The sequence below is a fragment of the Falco biarmicus genome, chromosome 7, assembly GCF_023638135.1.
Source record: "Falco biarmicus isolate bFalBia1 chromosome 7, bFalBia1.pri, whole genome shotgun sequence".
NCBI classification, from domain to species: Eukaryota; Metazoa; Chordata; class Aves; order Falconiformes; family Falconidae; genus Falco; species Falco biarmicus.
The window spans coordinates 41,132,916-41,158,304 of record NC_079294.1 but is presented as its reverse complement, the minus strand read 5'-3'; the positions used below and the strand labels follow the sequence as shown (position 1 = coordinate 41,158,304).

General features: G+C 47.0%; 1 protein-coding gene across 1 annotated transcript in view; it reads left to right on the top strand.

Annotated features, from left to right (window-relative positions):
* RTN1 (reticulon 1) overlaps positions 1-25,389 on the top strand; it is a 120,517-nt gene that overhangs the window by 53,683 nt on the left and 41,445 nt on the right. The window contains exons 2-3 of the mRNA XM_056347403.1: positions 12,613-13,350; positions 17,736-18,518. Coding sequence (XP_056203378.1) covers positions 12,613-13,350; positions 17,736-18,518 — 1,521 coding nt within the window. The remainder of the gene's footprint in view (positions 1-12,612; positions 13,351-17,735; positions 18,519-25,389) is intronic.

The following is a 25,389-nucleotide window of genomic DNA, read 5'->3' as shown; positions in this document are numbered from 1 at the left end:
TATTTCTTTTGCTGTCTGTTTGTGGGCTGCCTCTTGCCTCCTTTAGCGTCCTGCCTGGGTACTTGGTCATGCTCAGTCTGCAGCACTGCTTAAGCTCTGGGCTTGAATACGCTACATCCCTGAGCACAGTGTCATCCACTGATGCATTTACACTACCCTGGCTGAGGTTTTTAATGCAATGAATGATTAGCCAGTATCTGATACTGCATGTGAAGAACTCATTCCAGGACATCTTAGTGTCTTAATTCCCTTGTTATCACTTTATCCATTTGCATGATTTCCTGTATATACATTGAGTTGATTACTACAGAGGACTGAATGCTAAAAATGCGAGAGTGGAGTTTCCCCACACTCACTACTTTTCCTTTGCTTCCTAAAACCAAGCTTCTAGCCAGGAAGGCTATTAGGTTGTGGGGCTGTTTTGTTTTGTTTGTGGGGTTTCTTTAAGCACAACCTAATGCTTAATCTTAGCTAGAAGTCATGCTCTTCCAAATGCCCTCTAGCTCACTCGCTGTGGTACTCACAAAATGGGCTTTTCCTGGAGGGCAGATTTCTTCACTTGCCCTAAAGTTTTCTGGATGTCCCTTTCTATCTCTTTGAAAACAGCAAAAAAACCCTGCTTGCCATATTTCTTTTTCTCTTTAGGCATGTTTATCATTTGGGCACAAACCTGTGAGTGAATCAGCAGTATCTGCAGAGATGTCCTGTCCAGAACTTGATCTAGAAGCTGCTTTCGTTTCAGTTGACACGCTGTACCTGGTGTACCTGCTGGGATTGAAGGGTCCTTGTTGGTGATGATGGCTGCAAATTTGACTGTCATGGAGCTGTCTTACAAGAGTAGCTCATGCTAGAGCCTGAAGCAGGAGAGCTGCCATGGAGGTCCCGTATTTGTCCTGCCTCCCTGAGCAGGAGCACCTCTACTGATAGCATTAGAGAGTTGCTTGTGTAGATACTCTTAAAAACCTTCAGTCATTCAGGATCTGAGACCTCCCTGGGCTGAATAGGAAACTCAGTGCTTTCTGCCTCTCCTAAGGTCAGGATGGCAGCAAAGTCAGATTTTCAGGTTTGGAGTCTTGGATGTTTCACTTAGGGAAGGGGATGTTCTTTGGAGGAAAAAAAGACCTCCCTGCGATTGAAAAGGTAAATTTTCATTGCAACTTTTAATAGAAATCTTCCAGCAGATGTGGGTGAAGCAGTGGTGTGCAATAACCGCTCCACAAGAACTGCTTCAGCAGCACTGTCGGCACACGTATGGGAGATCAAGCAGAGGAGAGCGAGGGGAGAGCTCCCTGCTTCTGCCTTTCACTGCAGCTTCCACGGTTACCTGGCAGCTGACCCTTCCTGTGTGGCAGAGACTCTGGGAAAACTGCATGAGGCATCATGATCTGGGTAATTATCCCCAGCTTTTCACTTGTGAAGCCAAACACCAGGCTGTGCTGCTGAATGCGGAGAGAAGCGCCTGCCAGAGAGGTTGGTCCTGGCGCTGCTGTCAAGCTGCTGCCCCCCTCCTGCTTTAATAACACACAGTAATTCCAGCAAATGGTTGGTTTAACTCAAGGTTGCTCTGCCACAATCTCAGGAGCTTTCAGTAGTGCTTCAAAGGGCAGCCTCTACTGTCTTTAAATCTGCAGAAGACTGTGATTTAGCCACCGACTCTTGACTGTGGGGAGCTGGGTCCCCTTGCAAACAACAGAAGCATAACTTTGCGTTGGCTTTCCTCTGCTCTTCCAGAAAAGTGATGATCAGCAGCTGCCTGCCCTAGAGCAAAGTAATTGCCCTATCCCTGCCCTGCTGCCTGCAGCAGGACAGAAGAGGGCCAGAGCCAAAGATACCCATGTCCTAGGTTTCCTTATCCCAGGAAACAGTGGATGAGTCTGCAGCACTGCTCGTGGGGCTGCCTGCATGGTGCACATGTATAGAGGGGATTGGAGCTGCTCCTTTCCCCCCAGCTTGGGGGTATCCGGGAGCCAGGAGCTCATGGGTGACATCCAGGGTGTCTGTGAAAGGTGCTCAAAGACAAGCCAGCCTGTTGACCAGGCCCCAGCTCACCACAGAGATCCCACATCACCCCTGCAAGCCTTCAAGCTTTGGAAATGAGATGGAGAGCTGCTGAGTAAGGACGGAGCAGGAGCTTCTCCTGGGCTTTCAGGGAAGGCAACAGTCAAACTAACCTGTGATCCTCAAAATCTTAATTGCACCTCTCCTCAGAGTACAGGCTTCAGACTTGCTGGGTGAATATTTCTGGTGTCACGTGTTGATACACAGGAGGTGGAGGGGTTTGTAGTTGTATCAGTTCTTCACTAGAGTGTAGGCTAGGCTAAATCTCTAAAAACGTCCTTCAGGGAAGTGAGATGTCTGGGGAGGATTTTTTCTGTCTCTGCTTGGAGTAAACTCATCTTTTACTGGAGAAAAGACATAGTGGCAGGTAAATAAAAGAGGGAGCTTGAAGGCAAGGACATTTATAGCATTAGTTACAGCACATATGGCCTGATCCTCCTTAAGCAGAGGCTGGAGCCAGCAGGTTGATACTGATTTATGACTGCAGTGGCTCTGCCCCACATTCTGCACTACTTTGAGAGATTTAACTTTTAACATACTTTTGAAAACTTTTGACTGACTTTCAGATGCATCCTTGGTGCCCCCACCTTCTAGAAACAGAGAAATAACTTAACATGCAAGGAAACCACATTAGCACTTGGATCAGAGCCCACTGTCCCACCTGCCTCAGCAGAACCTACCTTCCCCCCGGCCCCCTCCCCATCTTTTCTGGAACTGCTCATATTTCCTCACTCCTTGATGCTCTTATGTATTCTGGATCTTATTTGATGCTGTACAGGGTCTTTTCTCCTAATGTTTCTATTGCTGCGATAAAGGTAGACACCAGGAGCCAGCATAGCATATGCCAGATCTTTGGTCTTTCTGGTGCAGGTCAGGTGATGGGAAAACCCTGGGTGAAAAGAGAGTTAGATGGTGACTTTTGAGCTCTGTCTCTTTGCCTGTGTCAGCCTCACACCACCATATCCTCTCTGACCTAGATTTCCCTGCTCTCCCTTGGGCATTAGATCTGATCCTGATTTGTGGCCAGTAATGCCTTGTCCTCAGACTCTACTTGTTGGTTCCCAGGGCTGAGTACTTCCTTCCCTGGTGATAGTTTTATGCAGGGTAACTCTCTTGCCTTTGGTGCAGTCACTCCTGATTTACCTCAGCCCTCGGTGCCTGACAGATAGTTTTCTCCCTGAATTACCATGCCTGACACATTGCTGTAGGTGTTACGCATTGTCACAAAATTAATTTTCCTCTCGAGAGACCTCAGTGATTTCAGCTGAACTTCATTGCAGTTGTTGCTCTGTCTCCCTGGAAGATTCATGATGCTGGGGGGGCTTTGACCTTGGGGGATGGGGAGCCAATTGCATGATTGGCTTTCTTCCTTTTTTTTCTCATTTTTAAATAGCTGGATTTCCATGAGATATTGTGGTCAGGTATGAATGGCATAGGGAAGACTCAGCAGTCTTCCAGATGTGTATCAGGTTCTTACTCAAAGACTTGTATTTCAGCAAAAGCCTTTCTCTGACACTGGCTTTTACCTCCCTGTGGAAGAGCCTGAAGCTGTAGGGTGATGCTTTCTGTCCCGTGTTTACTGCAGCATCAAAAGCAGCTGGTGCTGGCATTTTTCTCTTTTCCAGGCTGAGTTTGTATCTGCAGCTGCACGGCTGTTGATTGCTTTACAGCAGTTGTGAAAAGCTGAATTTGTAAGTAACTGAGACCCAGCAAAGGCGGGGCTGGATGGACAGAACGTGACAGGGCCCTGGGGTGGAGGCTGGGCAGGGGAAGAGGGTGTTTCTGTAGGGGATGTTGAAAGAAAACCTGGTCAGAGGTTGGAGAGTGACCAACTGCTGCTCTGTGGTGGTCGGGAGGTAAAAATAGTGATCAGCTGAAGTTGCTAAATCATGTTTGGAGTGGGATTTAGGTATTTTATATCTCAAAGGCAAATGAGACTTAGCCAACCACATGTAGATTTTGTGAGATACTTCGGTGTGTAGTGCTCTAAAGGGAGCTGGGTCCCATTTCAAGTCATTGAAAAGCATGGTTTAGGTGCTAATTCACTTAATGCTTTTAATATTTTTGTCGTGGGACTCAGTGGAGTTTGATTGTTCTAGGGGAAATGTGACTACAGTGAAATATGAATGAATTATTCTCATAAGCGTGGTTTAATTATCCTTAGCAAAGTGCATTTGATAGCATTTTAGGCAGTACCTTAGTGTTACTGAACCCTACTGATCACTCGTTACTTCTATCACAGGAGTGAAAACCTGCTTTTTTCCTGAACCAAATTTTCTTTAAAACTTACTAAATAATATTTTTATCCTTTTCTGAAAATTATGAAAATCTACTGCAGCTGCACTTCTAGCAGAAGCATTTGCAACTTTATGCACATTTTAAACAGTTTTGTGCTCCTCTCAGGGCTTTTTCTTTTTCTTTTTTTTTTTTTAATCCCCTCCAGTGTTCCTGATTTTTCATGCGTCTAGAGTGCTGGGGAGGGCTGTCACAGACGAGGGTTTTACTTCCAGGTCACATTAGAGCTCTCTGAGACCATTTATTGAAGCAGAAAGCCTGAAGGGTACGTGGGGGTGGAACTGCTGAATCATTTACTACGGGTTCACTTTGCACGCTGGCTGATGCTGAGCATCCTCTGTCAGATGCCATGAGCTCTGTGGGTGTCCATGGGAGCTGAGGATATTCAGCATCATCAAATCAAGCTGTGTTCCTTTGTTTCACTTGGCTTGGTCTGGGGTGCACCACAATATCCACAGTGCCTACTCAGCACGAAAAAGTGGACCCTGATAGCTTTTTGGAGTGGTGCTGGCAGGGAGATGATAGCTGTTGTGGTGCAGAGTCCACAACAACAAAAAAAGATGCTGTTAATAGCCTGCTGGGGTGGTGGTGCCAACAGCACAGCGTGTCCTGCCGTCCCCAGAGCAGATCTATCTTAATCTTATTAAAAGCTCATCAGTGTTCCCTACACATCCCTCCTGTAGACGGGGCTGTAGCACTCAGCAGCTGAGCCAAGACCTGATCTGTGCCTGCCCAGTTTGGGGAAGAAACAAGTCATCTGGGGCAACAGGAGAAACCCCCAGGCAGGGTCTTGGGGAAGCCATGTGGAAGGACCACGCTTTGGCTTAACACGATGGTGACCTGCCACCAGCTACTGGGGGGAGCGTCTCAACCAGGCTGCCCCCAAACTGAAGCTCCCAAAAGCGTTAGGGCCTCCAGAGGCTGGACTCTGAAAGCAAATTGTTCCCCGCTGCAGCCTCTGTGCTTATGATGAGATAGTGGGTTGAATAAATGATGCTCAGCACCAGCAGCCTAGGTTTTCTGGAGGCTGGAATCCCAGCTGACCCCCCCCCCCCCCACACACACACATTTAGCACATGGAGGACTGAAACGGGGGAGCCCAGGAAGTGGAAGCTGCAATACCTGCTTACAGTAGACAGCAAAAGTGTTGGGACTGGAGGCTGTAGTAACTCGTATCTTCTATGAATTGACTTGGGGGAGGGGTTTTACATGCCTCAAAGCATATAATTAACTTGTCTGAGTTTAGGTCTTGCTTTCCATCTCAGGCAGGATGAAGCAGAAGTCACTCCAATGAAGTCAATGTAGTAACTAGAGTGTAAAGAGAATTAAGCCCGTTTTTTCAACCTTGTCCTTTTGCCCTCCTGCCTGGGCAGGAGACAGCACCTGCCTCTCTGCATGGCAGCATTTCCTCTGGCTGCTGCGGGATCTCGAGGGGAAGGATGAACAACTTGCGCAGCTGATGCACTGACTCACTCCTGTCCCCAGGAGCTAAGGCGCAGAGCTGTCAGCTGCTCTGAGGTGGCAGAAAGCAGCCTTCGTGCTGCTCTGAGTTTCCCCAAGCTCTGACTTCAGGACTCATGCAGAGAACCATAATAATAGAGTAAGACCATGTATCCTTCTGATACATCCAGATTTTGTATAGCCACTATCGTGCAGATAAATCCCAAAATTACTTTTGGAGTATTGCCATTCATGTTTGCAAATGCTATGACTTGTGGAGTTACATCTTTCCTGCAGTCGGAATCATGAGAGTTCTGGAGGAAAAGAAGTTGCTAACCTGTAAAGTGAGTTTTCAAATCCTGAGCTAAAACAAAGAGCACCATCTCCTGGCAGCCGGGAAGAGCTGGCACTGCTGCGAGGGATGCATGCCTAGTGCAGTTCTCTTGCAAGCAGCTTGCTGCTCTCTGCATCTAACCTATAGCATCTGGAGGTAGGATAGCTCAGGGCTGACAGCTGGCTCTGGCCATTGAGATGGGCTAATCCAGAGGAGACTGAGAGCTGATCCAGTGGTGTTATCCACAGCACAGTGATGCCTGCACTTGGCGTGAGGGATCTCAGCCGTTTGGGTTTCAAGCTTTTCTTGAGTTGACACACAAATGCTCAAGTACTTTTGAGGTTTACATAGATATTGAAGTCCCTTGGGTTAGAAAATTCATGGAAGAAGGCTCTTGCAGAATTGAGAGCATGGCTCCCAAGTGGTACACTCAAACATCCCTGAGGGTTGCCAGCCTAATTTGAAGCATTGTGTGATTTGGGATGGGGCAGAGAGACATGCCTCTGCCACATGTGCAAGCTGCCCTTGCTGCTGCTGGGAGTGGTACTAGTAAAGGATGTTTGGAAATCTGGGGAGCTTTTCTGTGGTTTGAGTTGGACTTGAAATCAAGCAGGGAGGAAGAAGCAGCTTGATTGGGATCTAAGAAGACAGGGTGTGCTTTGAATTTGGAGGTAGACTTGGGACTGCTGGTCCATTTGGGTACTGTGAAGAGATGTGGAAAAGTGATAAAATGCTGAACACCTGGAGAAATATGTATATGACTACAGAAGAGAACATAGTAAGGCAATACGAGTTTTAAAAAGGACGGTAACTGAATTGGGAAACTAAAGAGAAACAATGACACATCGTGTATCAGGGTCAAAGGAACAGGAACAAGTCTTTCCCTTTTTTTCTACTTTTTTTTTTTAAGGATAAGTTATGAATAAAAAAAGCCAAGGTCAAGCACAGGCTTTTTCCTAGTAGCTGATGACAAAATTGTTGATTTGGTACAGAATAGACAGGACTGTTTAACAGCAGCTTTTGTGTTTGGAAGAAAGCAGGAGGATGCATCTATCTGATGGTCATGGATGAACAATAAAAATGAAGGAGAGACTGGAACATGAGCTGTTGTTGTGGGGCTGGGAAACATGGTCTGTGCTGGTCACCAGAGAGGACCTTGAGCTGTAGTTTGATCTCCAGATACAGATGTTTAGGTGGTGGCAAGGTCTGGGCAATGGGGCTCCCCTGCATCACTGCCAGGTGCAATGGGATGCCATGATGACTCCTTGGACAGACAGCCTTGCTATGAAATCAGCTTTTCTAAGTCAAAGGGTAATTATAAAAAGCTTGGCAAAGCGTTCAACCACCTCCTTGAGCCTTTAAGACAATATAGGATATGTTTTTAAGAGCCAGGCTTTAGTCTCAGTACTGAAAGAATGTCACTGTATATCCCTGAGCTCTGCGGTGCCTTTGTGAGTCTTGCATCAGAGCAAAGTTGCTGTGCTGGAAAATGCTCATTGCTCTTATCTAAAACCTCAAATCTCTGGATGACATCTAAAGGGCTGCAGTACTGGGAGTGTCATGTGGTCTCAGAGACCTTCTAGCATCATTTGGAGCCAGTCAAACAAGAGTACTCCCCTTGTTTATGGGACTTTGCTTATTATTATTATCTTTAGTCTATAAATTACCACAGTTCCGAACAGGACAAGGTGGACCTTGTCCAGGAGGCTGTGACCTGCATGGACATGAGAGATGCCTGGGGAGATCCTGCTCCTGGGAGCTAGCAGTCTTGCAGCAGTGGCATAGCCAGTAATGACTCCTGAGGCTCAATATCCAAAGCAAAATCAGAGCCAACTATTTAAAAGACTTACAGGAATTTGCTGGAAGCAGCTTGCTCACACTATTCTGCTTTTGTCTTGAAAAGGTTGCTGAAACCTTTACTCCTCCAATTGCAACCAAAAAACCTTCCTCTTCTCAGTGCATCTCCAGGCTGTAAAAATAGCATAATCTAATTAAAGATTAGACACCCCCCACCCCCCTTCTGAAAAATTAATAATTCTGACCTAATCACTGACACACAATAAATACCAAACCTCGCATTGCAGGGTTGTCAGCTGTTCTCTAGAACTGAACTTTCCCATCCTCCTGTGGCTGGCTGGCTGTGCCATTGAAGATCATCAGAGTTGCACGTGAAGACTGAGAAAGGCAGAGTAACGTGAAAACTAGTTATTGTGTTGAAAATTCAACACAGGATTCTGAAGTGATCCATTTTAAGAAGCCTGAGCATACCGTAGTTGGGGGGAAAAATTAAAGTCGGTTTTATTTAATTCTTTTTCTTGTGTATTATCCTCAGCTAACTTCTGCTTCCCCTTCCAGTGTGCTGCAGCAGTTCAGCTTGCATTGATCCAAACTGGGCTTCAGCTGCCTTTCTTAAATTAAGAGTTACTCTGCATGGAACCAATGATTTCTAAATTATTTCCTGTGTCAGTTGCTAAATAGCTCTAAATCCAGTGCTGTAGGAGCAGATTTCTGGAGCGTTCACTTACTTATTCCAAGGAAATTAAACAGTCATTTTCAATTTTTTTTTTCTGTACAGTTGATGAAAATACATGTAACTTGCTGAGCATCTCAGCTGTGTTCAAATGATTGAATTAGACCCATTACTTCTTAGCTGGTTGCAGGAAGTGAAATTATTTCCCGAGGGCTCGTGTTACAAGAAAGCAGGACTGCTGCTCTCAGGCGCTGAATAGCTTTGCTTTACCTGAATTGGCAGGCGAGATTTTGGGCATATTTGAGGGAAATCCAGTTTTTTTAAAAACCAACCCTTTGTAACAAGGGTAAATTCAGATCTGATACTGCCATCCGTTACCAGTGCTATTCAAGGCTTCTCCTTCCCACGGATATTGAACTAAATAAACTTAAAGTCAGAGAGAGAGCATTGCTTAATCACCAGGCTCTGAATACAACTATTCTTCAGCAAAAATCTCAGCTATTACAGGTTTCCATGTCTTTAATAGCCAGCCTAATAGCTGATAGATTCACACTTCCCCAATAAGAGGCAGTTTTACCAGTGGCTTTAAATCATTCCCTGTGGAAATTGAGAGTTTTGTTAAATCCTAGTAATTAGGCAATTTCAGCTGTCTTCAGTGCTTTTGACTCAGCAGTTGCCTTGAGAGTTGGGATCCCTCTATGTTCTGTTAATTCAAACCCTATCTCTACTGGCCCTTGCACATGGACCTGCTTACACCCCCTTTAACTCTTCGTCTTCCTCCTGAACCCCAGTAAGAAATGCATTTTCTTTTTTCATTGTTATTTCCAAAATCACTGCAGAAAAAAAAAAAGGCTTATGATTGACAACGAGTCCATTTTAAATCAGCTCTTGTGTTAACATCTGCTTCAGCAGTGGTTTTGTACTATTTGAAAATGTGAAGCAATGTTTCTGTTGATGACTATTTCAGGGTGGGTTTTTTTCTTTCTGCTACTGAATAACATAAAGAATAGGATGATATTTTCCCAGGTTTTCTTTATCACAGTGGCTCTCCTGCGAGCTCTCCTGGTCAGCTATAACTCCTGCTATGAAACACCTGACACAAATGCATTAGAAACCCTTTCACTGCTCTATTGATCAGCATTACTAAGTGCTGCAAATGCATATGCATCTGGCTCGCATATTCTGTGGACAAAGCCAAAATGAAAGCTGCAAACAGCATCTATGAATATTGGCTTGACAGCAACTTCAATCTCCTTTGACTATGTTTGTGCTCCCTCTTTACTAGCAATGGTGTGATATTTGTAGAAATGGATTTTTGCTCACTGATGGTGTTGTGACTGTGTATTTTTCATGAGCACCCAGAGCAGAAAGTATTGCACAGCCATCTTGAGCTGGTCCAAAGCACTCAGAATCGATGGGACTTTTCTAGTGAATTCAGTGGGCTTTGGATCAGGTCCAGTAGGCACTGAGGAATCATCTAATGAAAGAGCAGTCCTGAAACCCCATGATTTAGACAACCACTCAGCCAGCACAAATTGTAAATTACAAACAGCAGATACTGGCAGCAACAGGCATGAATAGTCCATAGTCAGCAATTCACAGCATGAAATATGTTGGCATAAAAAATGCATCAGGTAATTCCAGCTAACCAACACATTTGTAAAAATTCAAGCCTGTTTATGGATAATTTTCAAAAAGGCAAGTTCAGCAAGAAAAATACTTGCAAGGAAAAGAACCTATCCCTTTTTACTTCCTAATAATTTAGGAATGTTTTTTGGGCATGAGCTGGCCTTCTGAGGCACTGGATAACATCAGGTAGGACCTGATGTGGGTTCTGGGCAGCCCTGCTTAGCCCTTATTCTGCTTTGGTTTCACTGTGGTTTTCCACTTAGGCTCTGTTCTCATGTACCTTTGCTGATGAGTTGGAGTTGTTTGGAGCAGTGAGGATGAGAACTGCCTGCAGAGCGTTACAAAAAGATCTTGCAGCCCTGAGTGAGCTGGCAAGAAAATAGAAGGTGAAATTTAGAGTTAGGTAAATGTATTATGTAGAGGGGAAAAAAAAAATTCCAAATTCACATGTGTAGGAAGAGTCTCCGCAGTGGCCCTGTCTGCTCTGAAACAAGATCTTGCTTTGATCATAAATATTTCTATGAAAAGTTCTATGCAGTGCTACGTAGTTGTGAGGAGAGCAAACTGGAGGCTGGGAATGACTGGGAATGGTGATAATTTTTCGCTTGCTAGCTATAGCACCCCTTGCTCAGTGCTCTCATATGGCAAAGACAGCTGCCACAAATCCTTAGCTATGAGCTGTTGGGGTGTGGGGCTGGAGCTGCTGTCAGCATCATGCATGCAGTAGCAGATTAGCAGTGAGTGCTGGCGGGGGACCAGCAGCACCCAAAGTTAGCGAGGACGGATGCATAGGAGCTGGTAGTGTAGGTATGCTGAAAAGCAAGCTGTGGCACTTTTGCGTTGCTTTTTCCCTATGCTACCAGGTTTCCCCTTGTAAAAGGAGCAGCATGCTGTTTCCACCCTAAAGGTGATCCAGGGAAGAGAAGTTGCTTGCAAGTCATCATAGCACTGAGAGATGCAAAAATATGGTGAGGGAAATGGTCATTCTGCCTTTGTGCGGGGCTTGGGTTGTGCATGTCAAGCCAGCAAGGTTGTGCAGTAAAATCAAGCCAGCAGCTACACACTAAGCAGTGTTAAGGGGAAAAAAATATGGCTTCAGGGCTTACTAAATGAGCAGCACGTGCCTAATGCATAGAGGCCCATGGGGAAAAAGCAGTTGTGATGGTATTTAGAGATGGTATCATTATGTATGTGCAAGGAGAAAGAAAATAACCAAATGCAAGTAGCTCAGGAGCTTTCATGCTACATTGTCCGGCTTCTGGCTTTGCAGCTGAAGTAACGTCCATTTAATGCTAACTTTTAAGTTTGCATTGCATGTGGTAGCCCAGGACACAGCACATGTGGAGCACATCAGGAGCCTCACATCCCTTGCAGGGTGATAAGCAGAGGCTGGAGAAAGCCATCCAGCCTCTGAGATGCAGTGTGCATCAGCACTTAAGCAGTTAACAGGCTGCTGCCTCCCTATAGGCACCAGCTCCTACAGACATCAGCTTTGTTCCTTTAGATCCCCATTCCCTCAGCCCCTATAAAAATTTCCCTTCCCGCCTCCCTCATGGGGGATCTTGCTGTTCCAGTCATTGAGCTTTATATGAATGCTGCAAATTGAGACTGGCCATTGTTTGTAATTTAATTAGCATCATCCCCAGGAACTTAAAGCATGACAGAGGGAATTAGAGGTAGTGTATGAAAATGATGCATGGGCGTGGGTAGAGGTTTAACCACTACCATGCCAGCATGCTTTGTAGATGGTGTACACAGGATAAGGCTTTCTGAGCATGTGGAAATTGCTAAATGAGGATGTTTAGTCTCTGCCCTGGTATTTCACAAATTTGGGGTGCCTATTCTTAAAAGAGAAAATGAAATCTAAAGCTGCCTACCAATTTTCCATCTCAATTTCTGTCCAGCAGAATTTTTATTCCTTAATGAAAAGTTTCCTTAGGGTGAAACTCCTCCATGTCTCTGTATTAAAAAAAAAAATTACATATTTTTGCTCAGGATTGTTCTTGTATTGGAAATCAGTTTATTTTTAAGGATATGGGATGGTGAGCCCCTTGAGTCAGATTGTGAGGAAGGTTGTGGGATTGTCATCACTGGAGATTTTTATGTGCAGGCTGGGCAAACATTGGCAGGGAACTATTAGCAGTTATCATGATGGTTATAGCTATTTTAAGATAGAACAGCAGCTGGAAGCCTTGTCTGACAGATGTGCCACTATGTTGCCTGAAGGTATAGTGAGAGACAGTCCCAAAGAGCTCTCAAGCAAAGCCAAGCCTGGTGCACAAACCGAATCTAAAATCAGCAGGGAGTGAGTACAGCTTTGCAGACAGATTGATGCATGCAGACACTTGTGTCTTCACTGTGCATCATTTTTGTGTCTTTGCTTTAGGTGTTGCAGCCTCATCACACCTCTTTGACTATGGCTCCACTGCCAACGGGGGTGACAGCTCCTTCTACACCTCTCTGATCTCCGATATCCACTACACCACCCCACGGGACTCCACCTATTTCACGGGCATTTATCAGCAGGAAAACAGCCCCATTCCCTGTTCGGGCAGCACAGAGGGGTTTAACATGCTGGGGCATCCTGTGCAAGATGCGACTGGGTTTGATTCCCATGGCTTGCTTAGCTCAGATTCAGGAATAGAGATGACTCCTGCAGAATCTACTGAAGTTGATAAAACCTTAGCAGATCCCATGAAAGCAGAAGCTTATAAATACATGGACATAAGTAGATCAGAAGAGATAAAATACCAAGAAAAACATGACCCTGACTCAGAAGATGAGAGGCCAGGCCTTATCGATAAGTACCAGGGAATACCCACCAGGTCCAGCCACACTCCTGAACCTCAGCGGGTGGCTTCACAGAACATGAAGGCAGCCAAAGAGCAAGACCTGCTTGAAGACGTAAGGCCTGGAGATCAGCACAGTGCCTCTGTGGTTACAGTCCCCGTAAAGATCACGCTCACTGAGACAGAAAGCACCTGGGAAGCTGCCAGCAAAGAGTCGAGCCCAACTCCGGCAGAGAGCAGCCTGAAGCCGAGTCATGAAGTGGTACCAACCGTGACGGTGTCAGAGCCAGAAGATGACAGCCCAGGATCTGTCACACCACCATCCTCTGGCACAGGTAATGCTGGTGCATGGCACTGGGTTTTTTGGTATTCAGAGAGTGGCTGCAATTGCAGCCCTGCACGTTGGAGAATTACAATGGGTTTGTGGCCTTTGTCTAAGGGCATGTGAGCAGACATTAATGTAATGGGTCTCCATGGCTGGAGATGTTTCTGCTCTACTTGGGCACCGCTTTGCATTGCTGAACCAAAGGGGGATGCAAACTGTGCTGTCCATCGCTAACACCCTGCTCAGGATGGGCTGCCCTTTCTGTATTAACAGAGGGGAAGGCAGGGCTGGGGATCCACAGAAATAAATTGCTGAGAGCCGCTCAGGAGCACTGGGGTCAGATCCAGGCTTGTTGAGCCCGGTCCCCCCGGGGTCTCTTCTCAAAGGGAAGTTGTGAGCTGGCAGGTGTCGTTAGGGATATCATCAGCCAGACAACAGTTTGGACTGCATCCTGGTGTCTTTGGGGTCTCTTGGTCACCCTGGCTGGCCACACTCCCCAGAGGAAATGAGGTGTGTGGGACCAGGATGCTGCAAAAGACTGGGTTGATCGTTTTAAATTTTAATAGCTGTTTTAACACCTCTGCTCTTGCAGAGAATAAGGTTAAATTGTTAAAAATAGGTGCTGTTTTCAAGTGAGAGTGCTGCTTTTAGAAAGTGCTGAGGAGGGAAATGTCACCTCGTTTACAAAGGGGACTGGAGGGACAAAGGGCCAGTCTCTTTTAAAGGCTCCTGATTTCTGTTGGGGGAGCCACCAAAATCCTATGTTTATACATTTTCTTACTGTCTGATTACTGCAGTAGTACATAATACCTATTCCTCATTTTCCCTATTATACACTGCTAAAATATGAAAGTGGCGTCGTGTTTTAAAAAGGAATAGAGCTCTTTAACAGGAAACAAAATTTTCAGACTTGAAATTAAATCTCAGTGTCCTGGATCACACCCCCTTGACAATGAACATTTAAGATTTGACAGTGAACATCCCCAAGCTGAAATTTCCCTTCCTTTGATAGCATCTATAAATATTTAAAAATCAACTGGAATTTCTTTAAAATGGCAGTCTGGGATTTCCACCCACAGTAATGCCCACCCTTACAGAAATATAGTTCCTATCCAAAACAGAGTGTGCATTTGTACGGAAAAAAAAAAAAAAGAAAGACATAGAAAGCATCAACCGCAGCTGTGAGTTTATTCTGCCTGTATCAGCCAGAAACTTTAGATAATAAATAGACTTTAGACTCCCATTTTTCTTCTTTTATTTGACTGGGTGACATCACACACTACTTCTGAGGCATGCCATGTTTTATCGATTTACACTTTTTGCACTACAAGGTAATTAAGAACTTCAGGCACTAATTATTATTTATTCAGCCTTTGGCGACTGTTCAAGGCTGCCTTCGTGACACTTGGTAACAGTTTCCCATCCAAACAGCTGAATAGTGTGCGGCTGAGCCCCATGGCTACTGCATTACTGGGAGGTACTGGTGTGGCTGGTGTAATTATCAGCACAGAAATGTTCTTTTCCGTGGGCAAAGCTGATCCCCAGTGCTGCCTAAACAGCCCTGGGAGGTCTCACCACCTTGCATTGGGCTGCTGGAAGGCTAGCAGCACTGCTTTTCTGTCGCATTAAGGAAAGAAGCAGGCATCTTCTTTTAGAGGCCTGGCTCCTGCAGGGTGTTTTCTCTGGATTTCACCCATTTCCCGCAGCTGAGGACACGCTGTGCCCGGGCTCCGCGTTCATAAGCAAGGAAGAAATATAAAACCTGCCCTAGGTATTTGTACTCAGTGACCCAGCAAAGCTGTCGCTCCTAGATACCCTTCAGCCATTCTGGCGAAGCCCCCAGTTCCCTCCTGCTTGGATCAGGACTTTGGAAAACTGCTTTTAATTACTGGCCATCATCGTTCTGGGGAAGGTAGACATGGTCTGTTCATACGCTGTGCTGGCACTGAAAGGCTGTGGGTATTTATATGCTGCCCCATGCCAGCAGTAAATGTGACACCCTGCTGGTGGCCACAGTGGACATTTTGTTCACAAGGTAAATGCCACGGCTGAGAGTTACTAACGTGCCAGTGCGGGCAGGAGTGGGGTGAAGCTGCGGGACTGTGCGTTGCTGCGCTACAAGGGCTGGCGGTCACATGCCTGTTTGGACATGTGCCGCATTAAGTCATTGCTCGGGGAGAAAATGTTCACATGCGGTAATGCAGGAGAGTGGCACAGCTCACGCGGGCTTCCTGCAGCTGGAGAAAAAGAATGCACAGGTTCCTGCTCAGCATGGCCCATGCAACAGGAACTTCCCGGCATCCAGACAGGAGCGTGTCATAACAGTCCCAAACACCTTAATCCTGTCTGTGGCCATAGCCTGAGTTGCAGGAGGACTTTCTCATGTGAGAGGGATGTGTTACAAGAGAGCTGTTTTGTCAGAGGAGCTGCAGACATGCCTACTATATGTGCTAAAAATTGGCGATGATGTGTATTGGCAGATGCACAAACCAAAATTGCTTGGAGGGGTGTGAGGAGGTTGTTTTTCTTGACCGTTTCCCAGCAGGACGCCATGGCTTGTGTGCTGTTGTTAAAGCCTCCCCTTCTACCTGATTCATCTTGGGGAAGGCATATGATCAAAAAGAAATCAGCTATGTTATCACCATGAGAAATTAAGTCAGGAAATATCCAGAAATAGTGGTTTTATCCCAGGTCATGTCTGATACAATCTCTTTCCCACCCTTTGTTGTGGAGGAGGTTCCAGAGGTGGCCAGTGCAGCTGGGTGGGCTCGGGGAGTCAATACCAGTGGCTGCACCCAAGGCAGGGCTGGGCTGAAGGCAAATACCCACTGGGAGCAAGTGCAGGTCAGCTTGGGGCTCCCCACCTGCAACCAAGGGGCTGGAAACCTTCCCCCGCTCTGCTGCGGTCCCAGACATGTGGATGCAGGTGGTATCCTGCCGTGGGCCTCTGCCAGCAGCAGGAGAAAACTTGGGGGTCTCTTTTCCTTGAACCTTCACCACGTGCAATACCACTGGGTGAGCCCTGTCATTTTAATAATGATATCAAATCAGTGAGCAAGCACTCAGGAGTCCAAAGGACACTTTTCCATGTGTGCTTGATGGCTCTTTCAATGTGATGGGGGAACTCAGCTCCACCGCCCCACCCCACCCCCTCCCAAAAGGGAGGGTCTTGCATGTGGATGGTAACGATCTCTGGGTCAGTGAAGGGCAAGGTGGAAACCTGTGACCGGGAGGTGGCCATGGCCAGGCAGCAGCAGGGGACTGGGTGCCAGCTGCTGCCGTGGTCCCCCTTGCCACAGACAGACTCAGGTGGCCTGCTGCCCTTGCTGCCGCTGCACCAGGTGTAGTCTGGGTTTGAGGATGGCTGATGCTCTGTGACTGATCTAGGGAAGCCGGTTCCCCATGCGGTAACTCAAACCAGCTGCTGATGCACCTCGACCTGCCTCTGTTGCCTCTTATGGTGAACACTTCACATGCAGTTTTACATTCTTTGTTATTTCATTACAAAATCCCACGTGGTGTAGTGATACACAGGGAGGCAGAACAGGTGGGAAGTCTGGTGCTGGGTTCCCTTCTAGTATGGGATGTGGGCTCCTTGCTAGCCCTGGGTGACCAGCCACCCTTTTCAACTGCTCATTTTCACTCTTCGAGTGTATCTTCTTCCAGCGTGAGCCAGAAAACGCAGAGAATTTTTTTGGTTTCATATTCTGGGTGACAAGTTGGTCAGTCATTATTTTGGTTCATGTAGTTCTCAATGATATTAAGAGCGGAAAAAAAATAATTTCATTCTTAGACCTGACTGAGATAAAAACAAACAGAGAATTCACCATCCACACCCACCCCTCACCAAAAAAACCAAACAAACACAAAAAAACCAAACACCTGAGAAAAGTTTCTGACCTGGAACTTGCCACACCTGAAAGTTAAAGTTTGACAAAACTACTAGTAACTACGTAGCGGTCAGGAGCCCACCAGCCCTGTGTGCGTGTTTGTCCCCAGAGGAGACCTGTATCCACTGCTGACAGTCAGGTGCTGTCACATGTGGCCTGAGCCCACATTCCTTGTGACTGGTGGTTTTCCTGGTGAAAACCGTACTGCTGAGCCACTGGCCAAGCACTGACCAGCACTGTCTTGTTGCCTCAGTTTTTTCCTCAGTACATGATTCTGATGATACTGCTTTTTTAACGAGTACATGCATGGGAAATGCTCTGTAAGGACAAGCTGTTATTACTGTTAGTCATCCCAGACAGGGAGGCTTTCTGTCTGTGTTACCAGCCCTGCTAGAGGGATCTGTGCTGGCATGAAATCTATTGTGTTTGTTGCCTAAGCAGCCAGAAAATCTCATTCTTAACAATTTTTTTCTATCTTTTTCTCCCCTTTCTTTCGGGGTGGCAGAACCGTCTGGCTCAGAATCCCAGGGCAAAGGCAGCCTGTCAGAGGATGAGCTCATCAGTGCCATCAAAGAAGCAAAAACCTTTTCCTTTGAAACCCCAGAGATGCAGCAGTCACCAGCCCTTTCCACTGAGAAGAGAGACCAGCGGGTGAAGCCTGGGCGCCCCGCCGTCTCCTCACCCCTGGATAATGAAGCCAGCAGTGCTGAGTCGGGGGACTCTGAGATCGAGCTAGTCTCGGAGGACCCACTGGCTGCTGAGGAGGTGCTGCACTCCAGCTACATGACCTTCAGCCACATTGGAGGGCCCCCTCCATCACCTGCCTCCCCCTCCATCCAGTATAGCATCCTGCGAGAGGAAAGGGAGGCTGAGCTTGACAGCGAGCTCATCATCGAGTCCTGCGATGCATCATCAGCCTCTGAAGAGAGCCCAAAGAGGGAGCAGGACTCCCCTCTGATGAAGCCCATGGTCATGGACATTATCAAGGAAGAGAATGGCTTGCGCACTGACATCTCAGACTATGAAGCAACTAAGATGACAGAGAGCAGGATGAACAGGGAAAACCTGGCAGAATCTACGTCCTACCTGAAATGCTCCTTTGTTGCACCAAAAGTAGGTGCTGAGCCCCCAACCTCCGCTGTCAGCACTGCAGAGCTGGAGGAAAGAATAGTCCTGAAGAAACCCATTGAAGAAACTGTTGTTAACCAAAGTAAAGTATCTTCCAAGGACTCTGGCAAAAGAAGTACCTTGGCTTCACCCCTACTGCCATTTTTAAATAAGCAGAAAGGTAAATGCAGATGTTTATGTTGGTTTTTGCAGTGCTGCTGAGAAGGGGAGGAGGGAGAAGGGAGAGGTGCCTGTTTCTTGCAGGGGAGATGTTAATAGTGCAGAGCAGGGGGAGCTGCTGGCACTGGATAACCTCAGCTCAAAGCTGGACACACCTGTGCCAATGCATGCGTCATCTCAGATCTTCCCATCTTCTTCTTTTTCTCTTTTTCCTATCTCTTAGGAAAAAAAAAAAATACCTGCAACAATGATTTTTAGGCTTAAGCATATAGATGCTGGATCAAGCAGGAACCCTGGTAAGGCTGATTTGTACGTCAGGCATCTGGAGGACAAAGAGCAACAAATGATCATTTTTCCTTTGAAATACTACCTGCCTTGCCCCAGGGAAGGGATGCAATCAGCGAGATGGTCCTGCCCCTCCCAGTGATGAGATGCGAGGATCATGTTTTTGAGGATACTTTTAGGAAAAAAAATATTCGGAGGAGGAGAGGGGTTGAGTTTGCTGGGTCTGGGTGTTTCTGAAGCTGGTGCAGCTTAAATCTCTCATGGCGGCTGACACTCGCCATCCTGAATGATGAGGGGTTTGTGTATGCTTCCAGGCTAGTGCAGGGAGGTGGGCAGTTTGGGGGTGCTCATCTGGGCCTCCTGTGTGCCTCTCTGAAAGCCCCTTCCCTAATCCAGCTGTGGGAGGGAGAATGGCAGGACGCTTCTGTGGTACTCAGGTGAACTTAAGGGCACTTTTCTGCCTGTGGGATCCCTTCAACACCAGTGTAGATCCAGCCAGGATTAGGCTTGCTGTGCCAGGCACTGAGGTTGGACTGGACCCCCCCCCCCCAGACCCCTAGAGCTGTCACCAGCTTTTGGTCTGAGCTAAACCCTGAGGACTAAGGGGCAGCATGCGGTCACTGCACACTGACACTGCCAGGGGTCCCTGCAGCCTGTAACTGGCTTAGTTCACAAGGTGCACAAGAGAAAAAGGCATTTTATTCTTTGCAAGATGCCAGATCTAAGTAGCCAGGACCTTTGCATGCCTCTGGCTTTGTAGGCTGGCGTGGGAGGGAGGGACGCTAGGCTGCCCCACACCTGCCCTGCTCCCCCTTTGCCATCTCCCCGGCTTGGCTGGGGGCAGCGGCTGTCTACAGCTCTTCTGTCGGATGTTGTTTTACAGTTCATAGAGCTGCTGCTTCCTTGCAAACAGCTGGATAGAGGTGGAGGGGGGGAGAACCCCAACCCCGCTTCTTAGAAAGCATCTGTTTCCTCTGTCCGCGTTTGTGCAGACATTTTACCACATGATGGCCTGGAGACATGGCAGAAGCATTTACGTGGCACACTTTTACAACTGATTTTATCTAGTGCAGTGAACCCAAGTGTGCGAGTCTAGTCAGGAACCAGTCCAAACTCACATGATGTGCCGAGGACAGCAAGATCTGCAGTGCAATAAAATATCTTAATGATTACATTCTTAGCAGTAGTGAACTAATGACATTAATAGGCTGAATAAGAAACATCATTATTGCTGGTGATATATTTTCCTGCCAGATTCTCAGAGCTCGCAATGTCACAATGTGCATCTCTTAGCTCCCTCAGAAGTAGGATGAGCTCCAACCATTTCTTTCTCCCTTCCCAGATTCCTCTTTTGTAGGACTGGCCCAAGCCTTGCCCAAACCCTAGAAGCTCTAGGGCTGATTGAATTTACCTCCCGCACCCTTCCTGCAGCGTCTGGCATTGGGTCTCTGCAACCATGTTGTGGTCTGTGTGTTGTTCTGGGCAGATGACTAACAATTTGGTCTTGGATTCTGGAAAGTAGTTGGGGAATATCACATGGACAGCTAGTTGCCTGTCCTTCAATGTTGAGATTTCAGGCCCTATTACACTTCCCAGTCCCTCTCGATTGTGTTCAGATTTTTTTGGCCTATCTTTTGTGTCTGATTTAATTTCTGTCATTGGCTAAACTGATGCTAGCAGAGGCTTGTTCTTATATAGCAATCAGAGAAAACCCCTGTACGCGTGAGCAGACTTTCTCCCTGCATTGCAGTGTGTCCACGTTTCCTGTCTGTATTCCCGTAGGACAGAAGTGGTATGAGCTTTTCCTCCGGGACAGACACAAGACAGCTAATTACTATTTGGTGGTGCGTAAAGGAGTATTTCAATACGTGCTTTCCTCCCTTGAGATGCTGCAGTGCCTAAGGCAGGGAAAACAAAAACATAAAACCTCTCAAGAAGGTTATTTCTAAAACTTGTGTAACTTTTTAAAGCTGATTTCAAGGTGGCATCAAGGTAAAATATGAATGATGGCAGGGTCCAGTTTACACTACCTTCCAGTCATGGGTATTTGCTGCAGGGGTTGCTGTCTCTGGGTGCTAGTTACATTTTTATATTGAAGGTGGAGTGTGGTGCTCTTCTGACCTGAGAAAGGAGAGCTTGTCCCTCAGAGAGTTCACATGAAACCCTTCAGTGGTTTTTCGGTTATCAGAGGTGAACTGGGGGATGTGTTAATTGGCAACCCCTGTGGGTCCTCCCAGGCTCCATCAGCCTGGAGCTGCATTGGCTGGCAGGGAGATGATGCGGCAGAGCACATCCAAGGGGTCAGAGACTGCCTTCACAGCATCAGCTTGAGTTCTTGGCAGAGCTTTACATCACATCATATGTGTCATATGCCCACTCGGATGTACCTGGCAGGCATTTGGCATGGGCCACGCTCAGCCAAAGTGATGGGAATAGAGGGAGATGGGTCAGTGCTGCACAACGGACGTGCAGCAGAACGATGTTACTCAAAGCAAGAACAGTGTCACCATTCATCAGTTAAAAGAATTATCTTAATTATAGCTATTTATAATCAAGAGAGTACTAACAAGATGTGTGACTATATACTTGTTAAACGATGGAAAACAGAAAAAACCTTCATTGTTTCCCGTTACCTCCATGTTACACATCACCACGAAGTGCTACACTGGCACTGCACATCCTTATTAAAACAGAATGGTTTTAGTGACGGTCACAGAGTCCAGGTGGGAACTGATTCCCTATGGCCATGGCAAGTCCCACCTGAGTTCAGGTCAGTGCTAGCCCAGCCTTTCTGGAGATTCATAGGAAACTGATGGATCAAATGAAGCTGTTTGACACGCCTGGCTGGTTTTTTGACACCCAGCGGTAGATCTTTCTGTGGCCCTCGGGCAGCCCGTAGCTAGGTATATGTAATTCAAAAACAGTCAGCCATCAGTTTCCCATGTAAGTGCTAACTATTTCACAGTGTGATACTGTAATTCCACCAAGTAGTTTTTTACTCATATCCATGACTTTAAATATACTTTGTATGGCTCATCAGAAGAGTTTGCCCTGGGCTGGCAAGACAAACGCTGAGTGCACGCTCCAGGAAATACATGAAGAAGCTGTGCAAAGTAAAAACCCAGCGTTCAGCCTGACCCCAGGAACAGCTGTGCTGATTGTGTTGCTGCCAGCCTGTGGTTTAATCCCTCTGAGACCTTTCTGGTGTGTCTGCTAGGCATGCTGAAATCACAGCCATTGCCCTAAATAACGAGGTGGACCGCAGCAAGTGCATGCGTGGTAACTCAATGTCTCTGCTTAACGTCTGTTGCCATCCAGTGGCAGTAACAAAAATGGGCAGTGACTTCTTACCTCCATTTTATTGGATTTGAAAGAGTGGAGCTATTCCTGTGCCGTTAACTTCTAAGCAGCCTCGCTTGCTTTTCTGCATGGCCAGAAAGACGGCATTGCTTGCTGCAACACAGGTTTTGTTTTGGCCAGAGTTGTGCAGTTGCTACCTATGTTAGTGTTACCAGCTCCTTTGCCTCCTGCAGAGCAAAGAGGGCAAGGCAGAGGTGTAGCAAGACATTTGCTGTTCAGCTGTCACTGCCCCTACATCACTCCTCCCAGAGGTGGACACAGCCCTTACACAACAGGGCTTAGAGCACATCAAGCTGTGGCTCTGCAGCGAAGGAGGTTGCCAGCTCAGTTTCCTTTTTTGCTTTTTTTTAATATATTCAGCTACAGAGGAGGAAGACCAGACACATTTGTGTTTTCCAGTAACCAGAGCAAGGAATGCAGATTTTTAGGTTTATTCTAAAAAACCCTGTCTTGAAACAGATTTTCACAAGCTTTGGAAAATAATACAAGTGATTGGTGTGGCCTGCACAGTGCTGTGACATTGTATAGCCGGGGTGACATCCAGGCTGGGCTTGCACATAGCTGGGGCATGCAGGAAATTTCAGAAAAGACCTGCTGTCCTGGAAACATGCATCCTTTGGCCTGGGGCAGTTTGTAAGTAGCCCAAAAGAAGCCTGGACCAAGGCAGGTTGGGAAGGAGCATTTTGGCTGAGTCCTTTCCTGTCTTCTCTTGCCATGCCTGTTGGTTGCTCTGTGCCAGGGTAGCCTGGCTTACCTCATGCTGCTGTCCCACAGCCCGGGGACCTGGTCCTGGGTGGAAATTTCCCTTGCGCTGGGGCATCATGTCTCCCTCCAGCCTCTCCTTCAATGCCAATATTGGGAGATTCCTTCCGTTTAATAAAATGTGCAGCAGCTTTTTACCTTTCAGATCAGATGTCTGAGCTCAGATTTTTAAAAAAAGAAAAAGACTTGGACATTTATAGCAATGTGTACTTTCATTTTCTTTTTATTTTGTGGCAAAATCTAACGTAGGAAAAGGAAAACCCAGGTTCAGGTCTGTGGGTTTGTGCTGTCACTTACATGCCAGGTGGCACAACTGGCAGGACCCAGGCTGCAGGCAGGGTCCTGCTGGAAACACGGTCAAATAAAATTCATAATTTAAAACGCTTTATTCTGCAGCATAGTCCTATGCCATCCTGCTCTGAGGCATCTTGATTTTTATGCCTATTTGAAAGGCTTTTGCAGCATTAATCTGGTTAGTCCCCTACAAGAACCTGTCCTTACCACACACCCTTTATGGCTGCTGTGGCTCTAAGCACCCATGAGGGACACCAAGGTTCATAGACCCCATCTCTATGTGGTGGCCTGGTGTCTCTCAGGTGGTGTCACAAGCTGCAGTAGGGATCTTTCCTGGCTTTGGAGTGATGCTGGCCAATGCTCTGGGTTGAAGAACATGTTTTCCCTCCTCCCTGGTACCTCTCATGCCATCTCATGATGTCCTGGGCTGTCACACAGTGGACAAGCACAAAGCAATGTGGTCTTTTACCCTTTAAGCTCTCATTGTGTGTCATTGTCCGTTGTCGTTTCCGTGTGCCTGTCCACGTGCCCCCCTCCCCCCCGCCCCCCCCCCCCCCCCCCCCCGCATTTGGTGCCACAGAAAACTGATCTTACACGGCTTCTCAAGGAGGTTGTTTTCCAGCAGAGACCTGGGAGAGCCCTTAAGTTTTTGGGAATGCTTTTTGTTTAGCAAAACATTGTCTGCATCACGTTAGTGTGTTGTGTCCCTGCTGTTGGAGGAGCTGCTAGTGAGGCATTTTTCTGTGGGAAGGGGATGTTTGGTAGGGTGATTTAGCAATCTGAGGCTCATTTCTCATCTGCATGTTTTCACTAGGCTGGCTCTGCAATCAGCAGCAAGCCAGGCCACGGCTTAAGCATACGGTAATGTTAGTTTAATATTTTAGTGCCATCTGCTGTAAGTGCCTCCACACTCCAGCCCATCTGTTTTGTGTGCTTCAGTTTGCTTTTTATGGGCTCCGGTAGCTTTCCATCCTTTGGAAATCCCTGCTTGGAAAAGGTGCAGGGGGGAGGGATGTCCTGCCTGGGGCTGGACTATCTTCACCTTGAGATGCTGTCGGAGGAGTGAGGTAAAACCTGCGGGGAGAAGTTGACGTGAATCTAGGCCTGGCCTTGCCACAGAATCTTGGAATAGATTGGTGAACCTCTGAGCGCTTGCCTCCCACATGGAGTAGTTTTGGCGGTAAGGGAGCTATGGAGGTCTCTTGCCCAGCTCCCTGCTCAAAGCAGTTTGATCAGGTTGCTTAGGGCCTTGTCGACCTGGTCATCTCAGCAAAGGCAGAGGTTTGGGGGTAGCTGAGAGTTGGAGTCTGCAAATCTGGGTCAGTCCTGGGAAGCTGCCTCAGCACCGTTAGCTGCAGGCACACTGCAGAGCAGGATAAAAGAGAGATACCACTCAGTGCAGCTTCATACAGGGTAGGCTGGCATGAACTTCACAAGGTACAGAGAGCCCATCTCCTGGCCCACAGCCAGGATTCCTGGTGGAGCACTTTTGACAGATGCTTGTGACTCATTTGGAAAGGCCTCTGTTGGCAGATCCTCCACCAGCTCCCAGGCATCTATCAAAAACAGTTGCCATTCTCCCATCCTTCTTTACTTTAGGCTAGGCAATTCTAGCTTCTTCAATTTTTCCTCTCCGGCTGTGTTTTCAGGCTTGCTGAACTCTCTTGTTGTTCCCTTCATTCTTTCTACTATTGTGTGAGTCCTACTTGAAGCAAACCGGAGAGAGTGCTTGAACGGAGGCCATCCTCATGTCAATGATGGGTTCCTTGCCTGCCCTACAGGCTAGGGCTGGGCTTGTAGAGCCCACTGCAGCAGCACAATATTGAATTCCATGGCTGCAAGAGTGATCTTCTCAGTATTGCTTGGAAATGTCTATTCATGCTTCTGTAGCATGCTCTGCTGGCCCATCTTTCCCTAACTGGACTCATTTGACTCTGTTAGTTTTCTGCATAACAGGAGTGGAGGAATTTTTGAAGGATTGGGGAAGCCCAGTGGAAAAAAGATGAAGCTAACCATGATATTTTTGCCCATTTCAGAGAAACTGAGAACTTCAATAACTTACTGCTTAGATGGGTGAATGTCAGCTGAAGTGAGGCTTGCTCAGTTAATATAGAGCAGATGAATCTAGGAGGAAGGGTGTTTTCCGAGAACCATGAGCAGATACCGAGTGC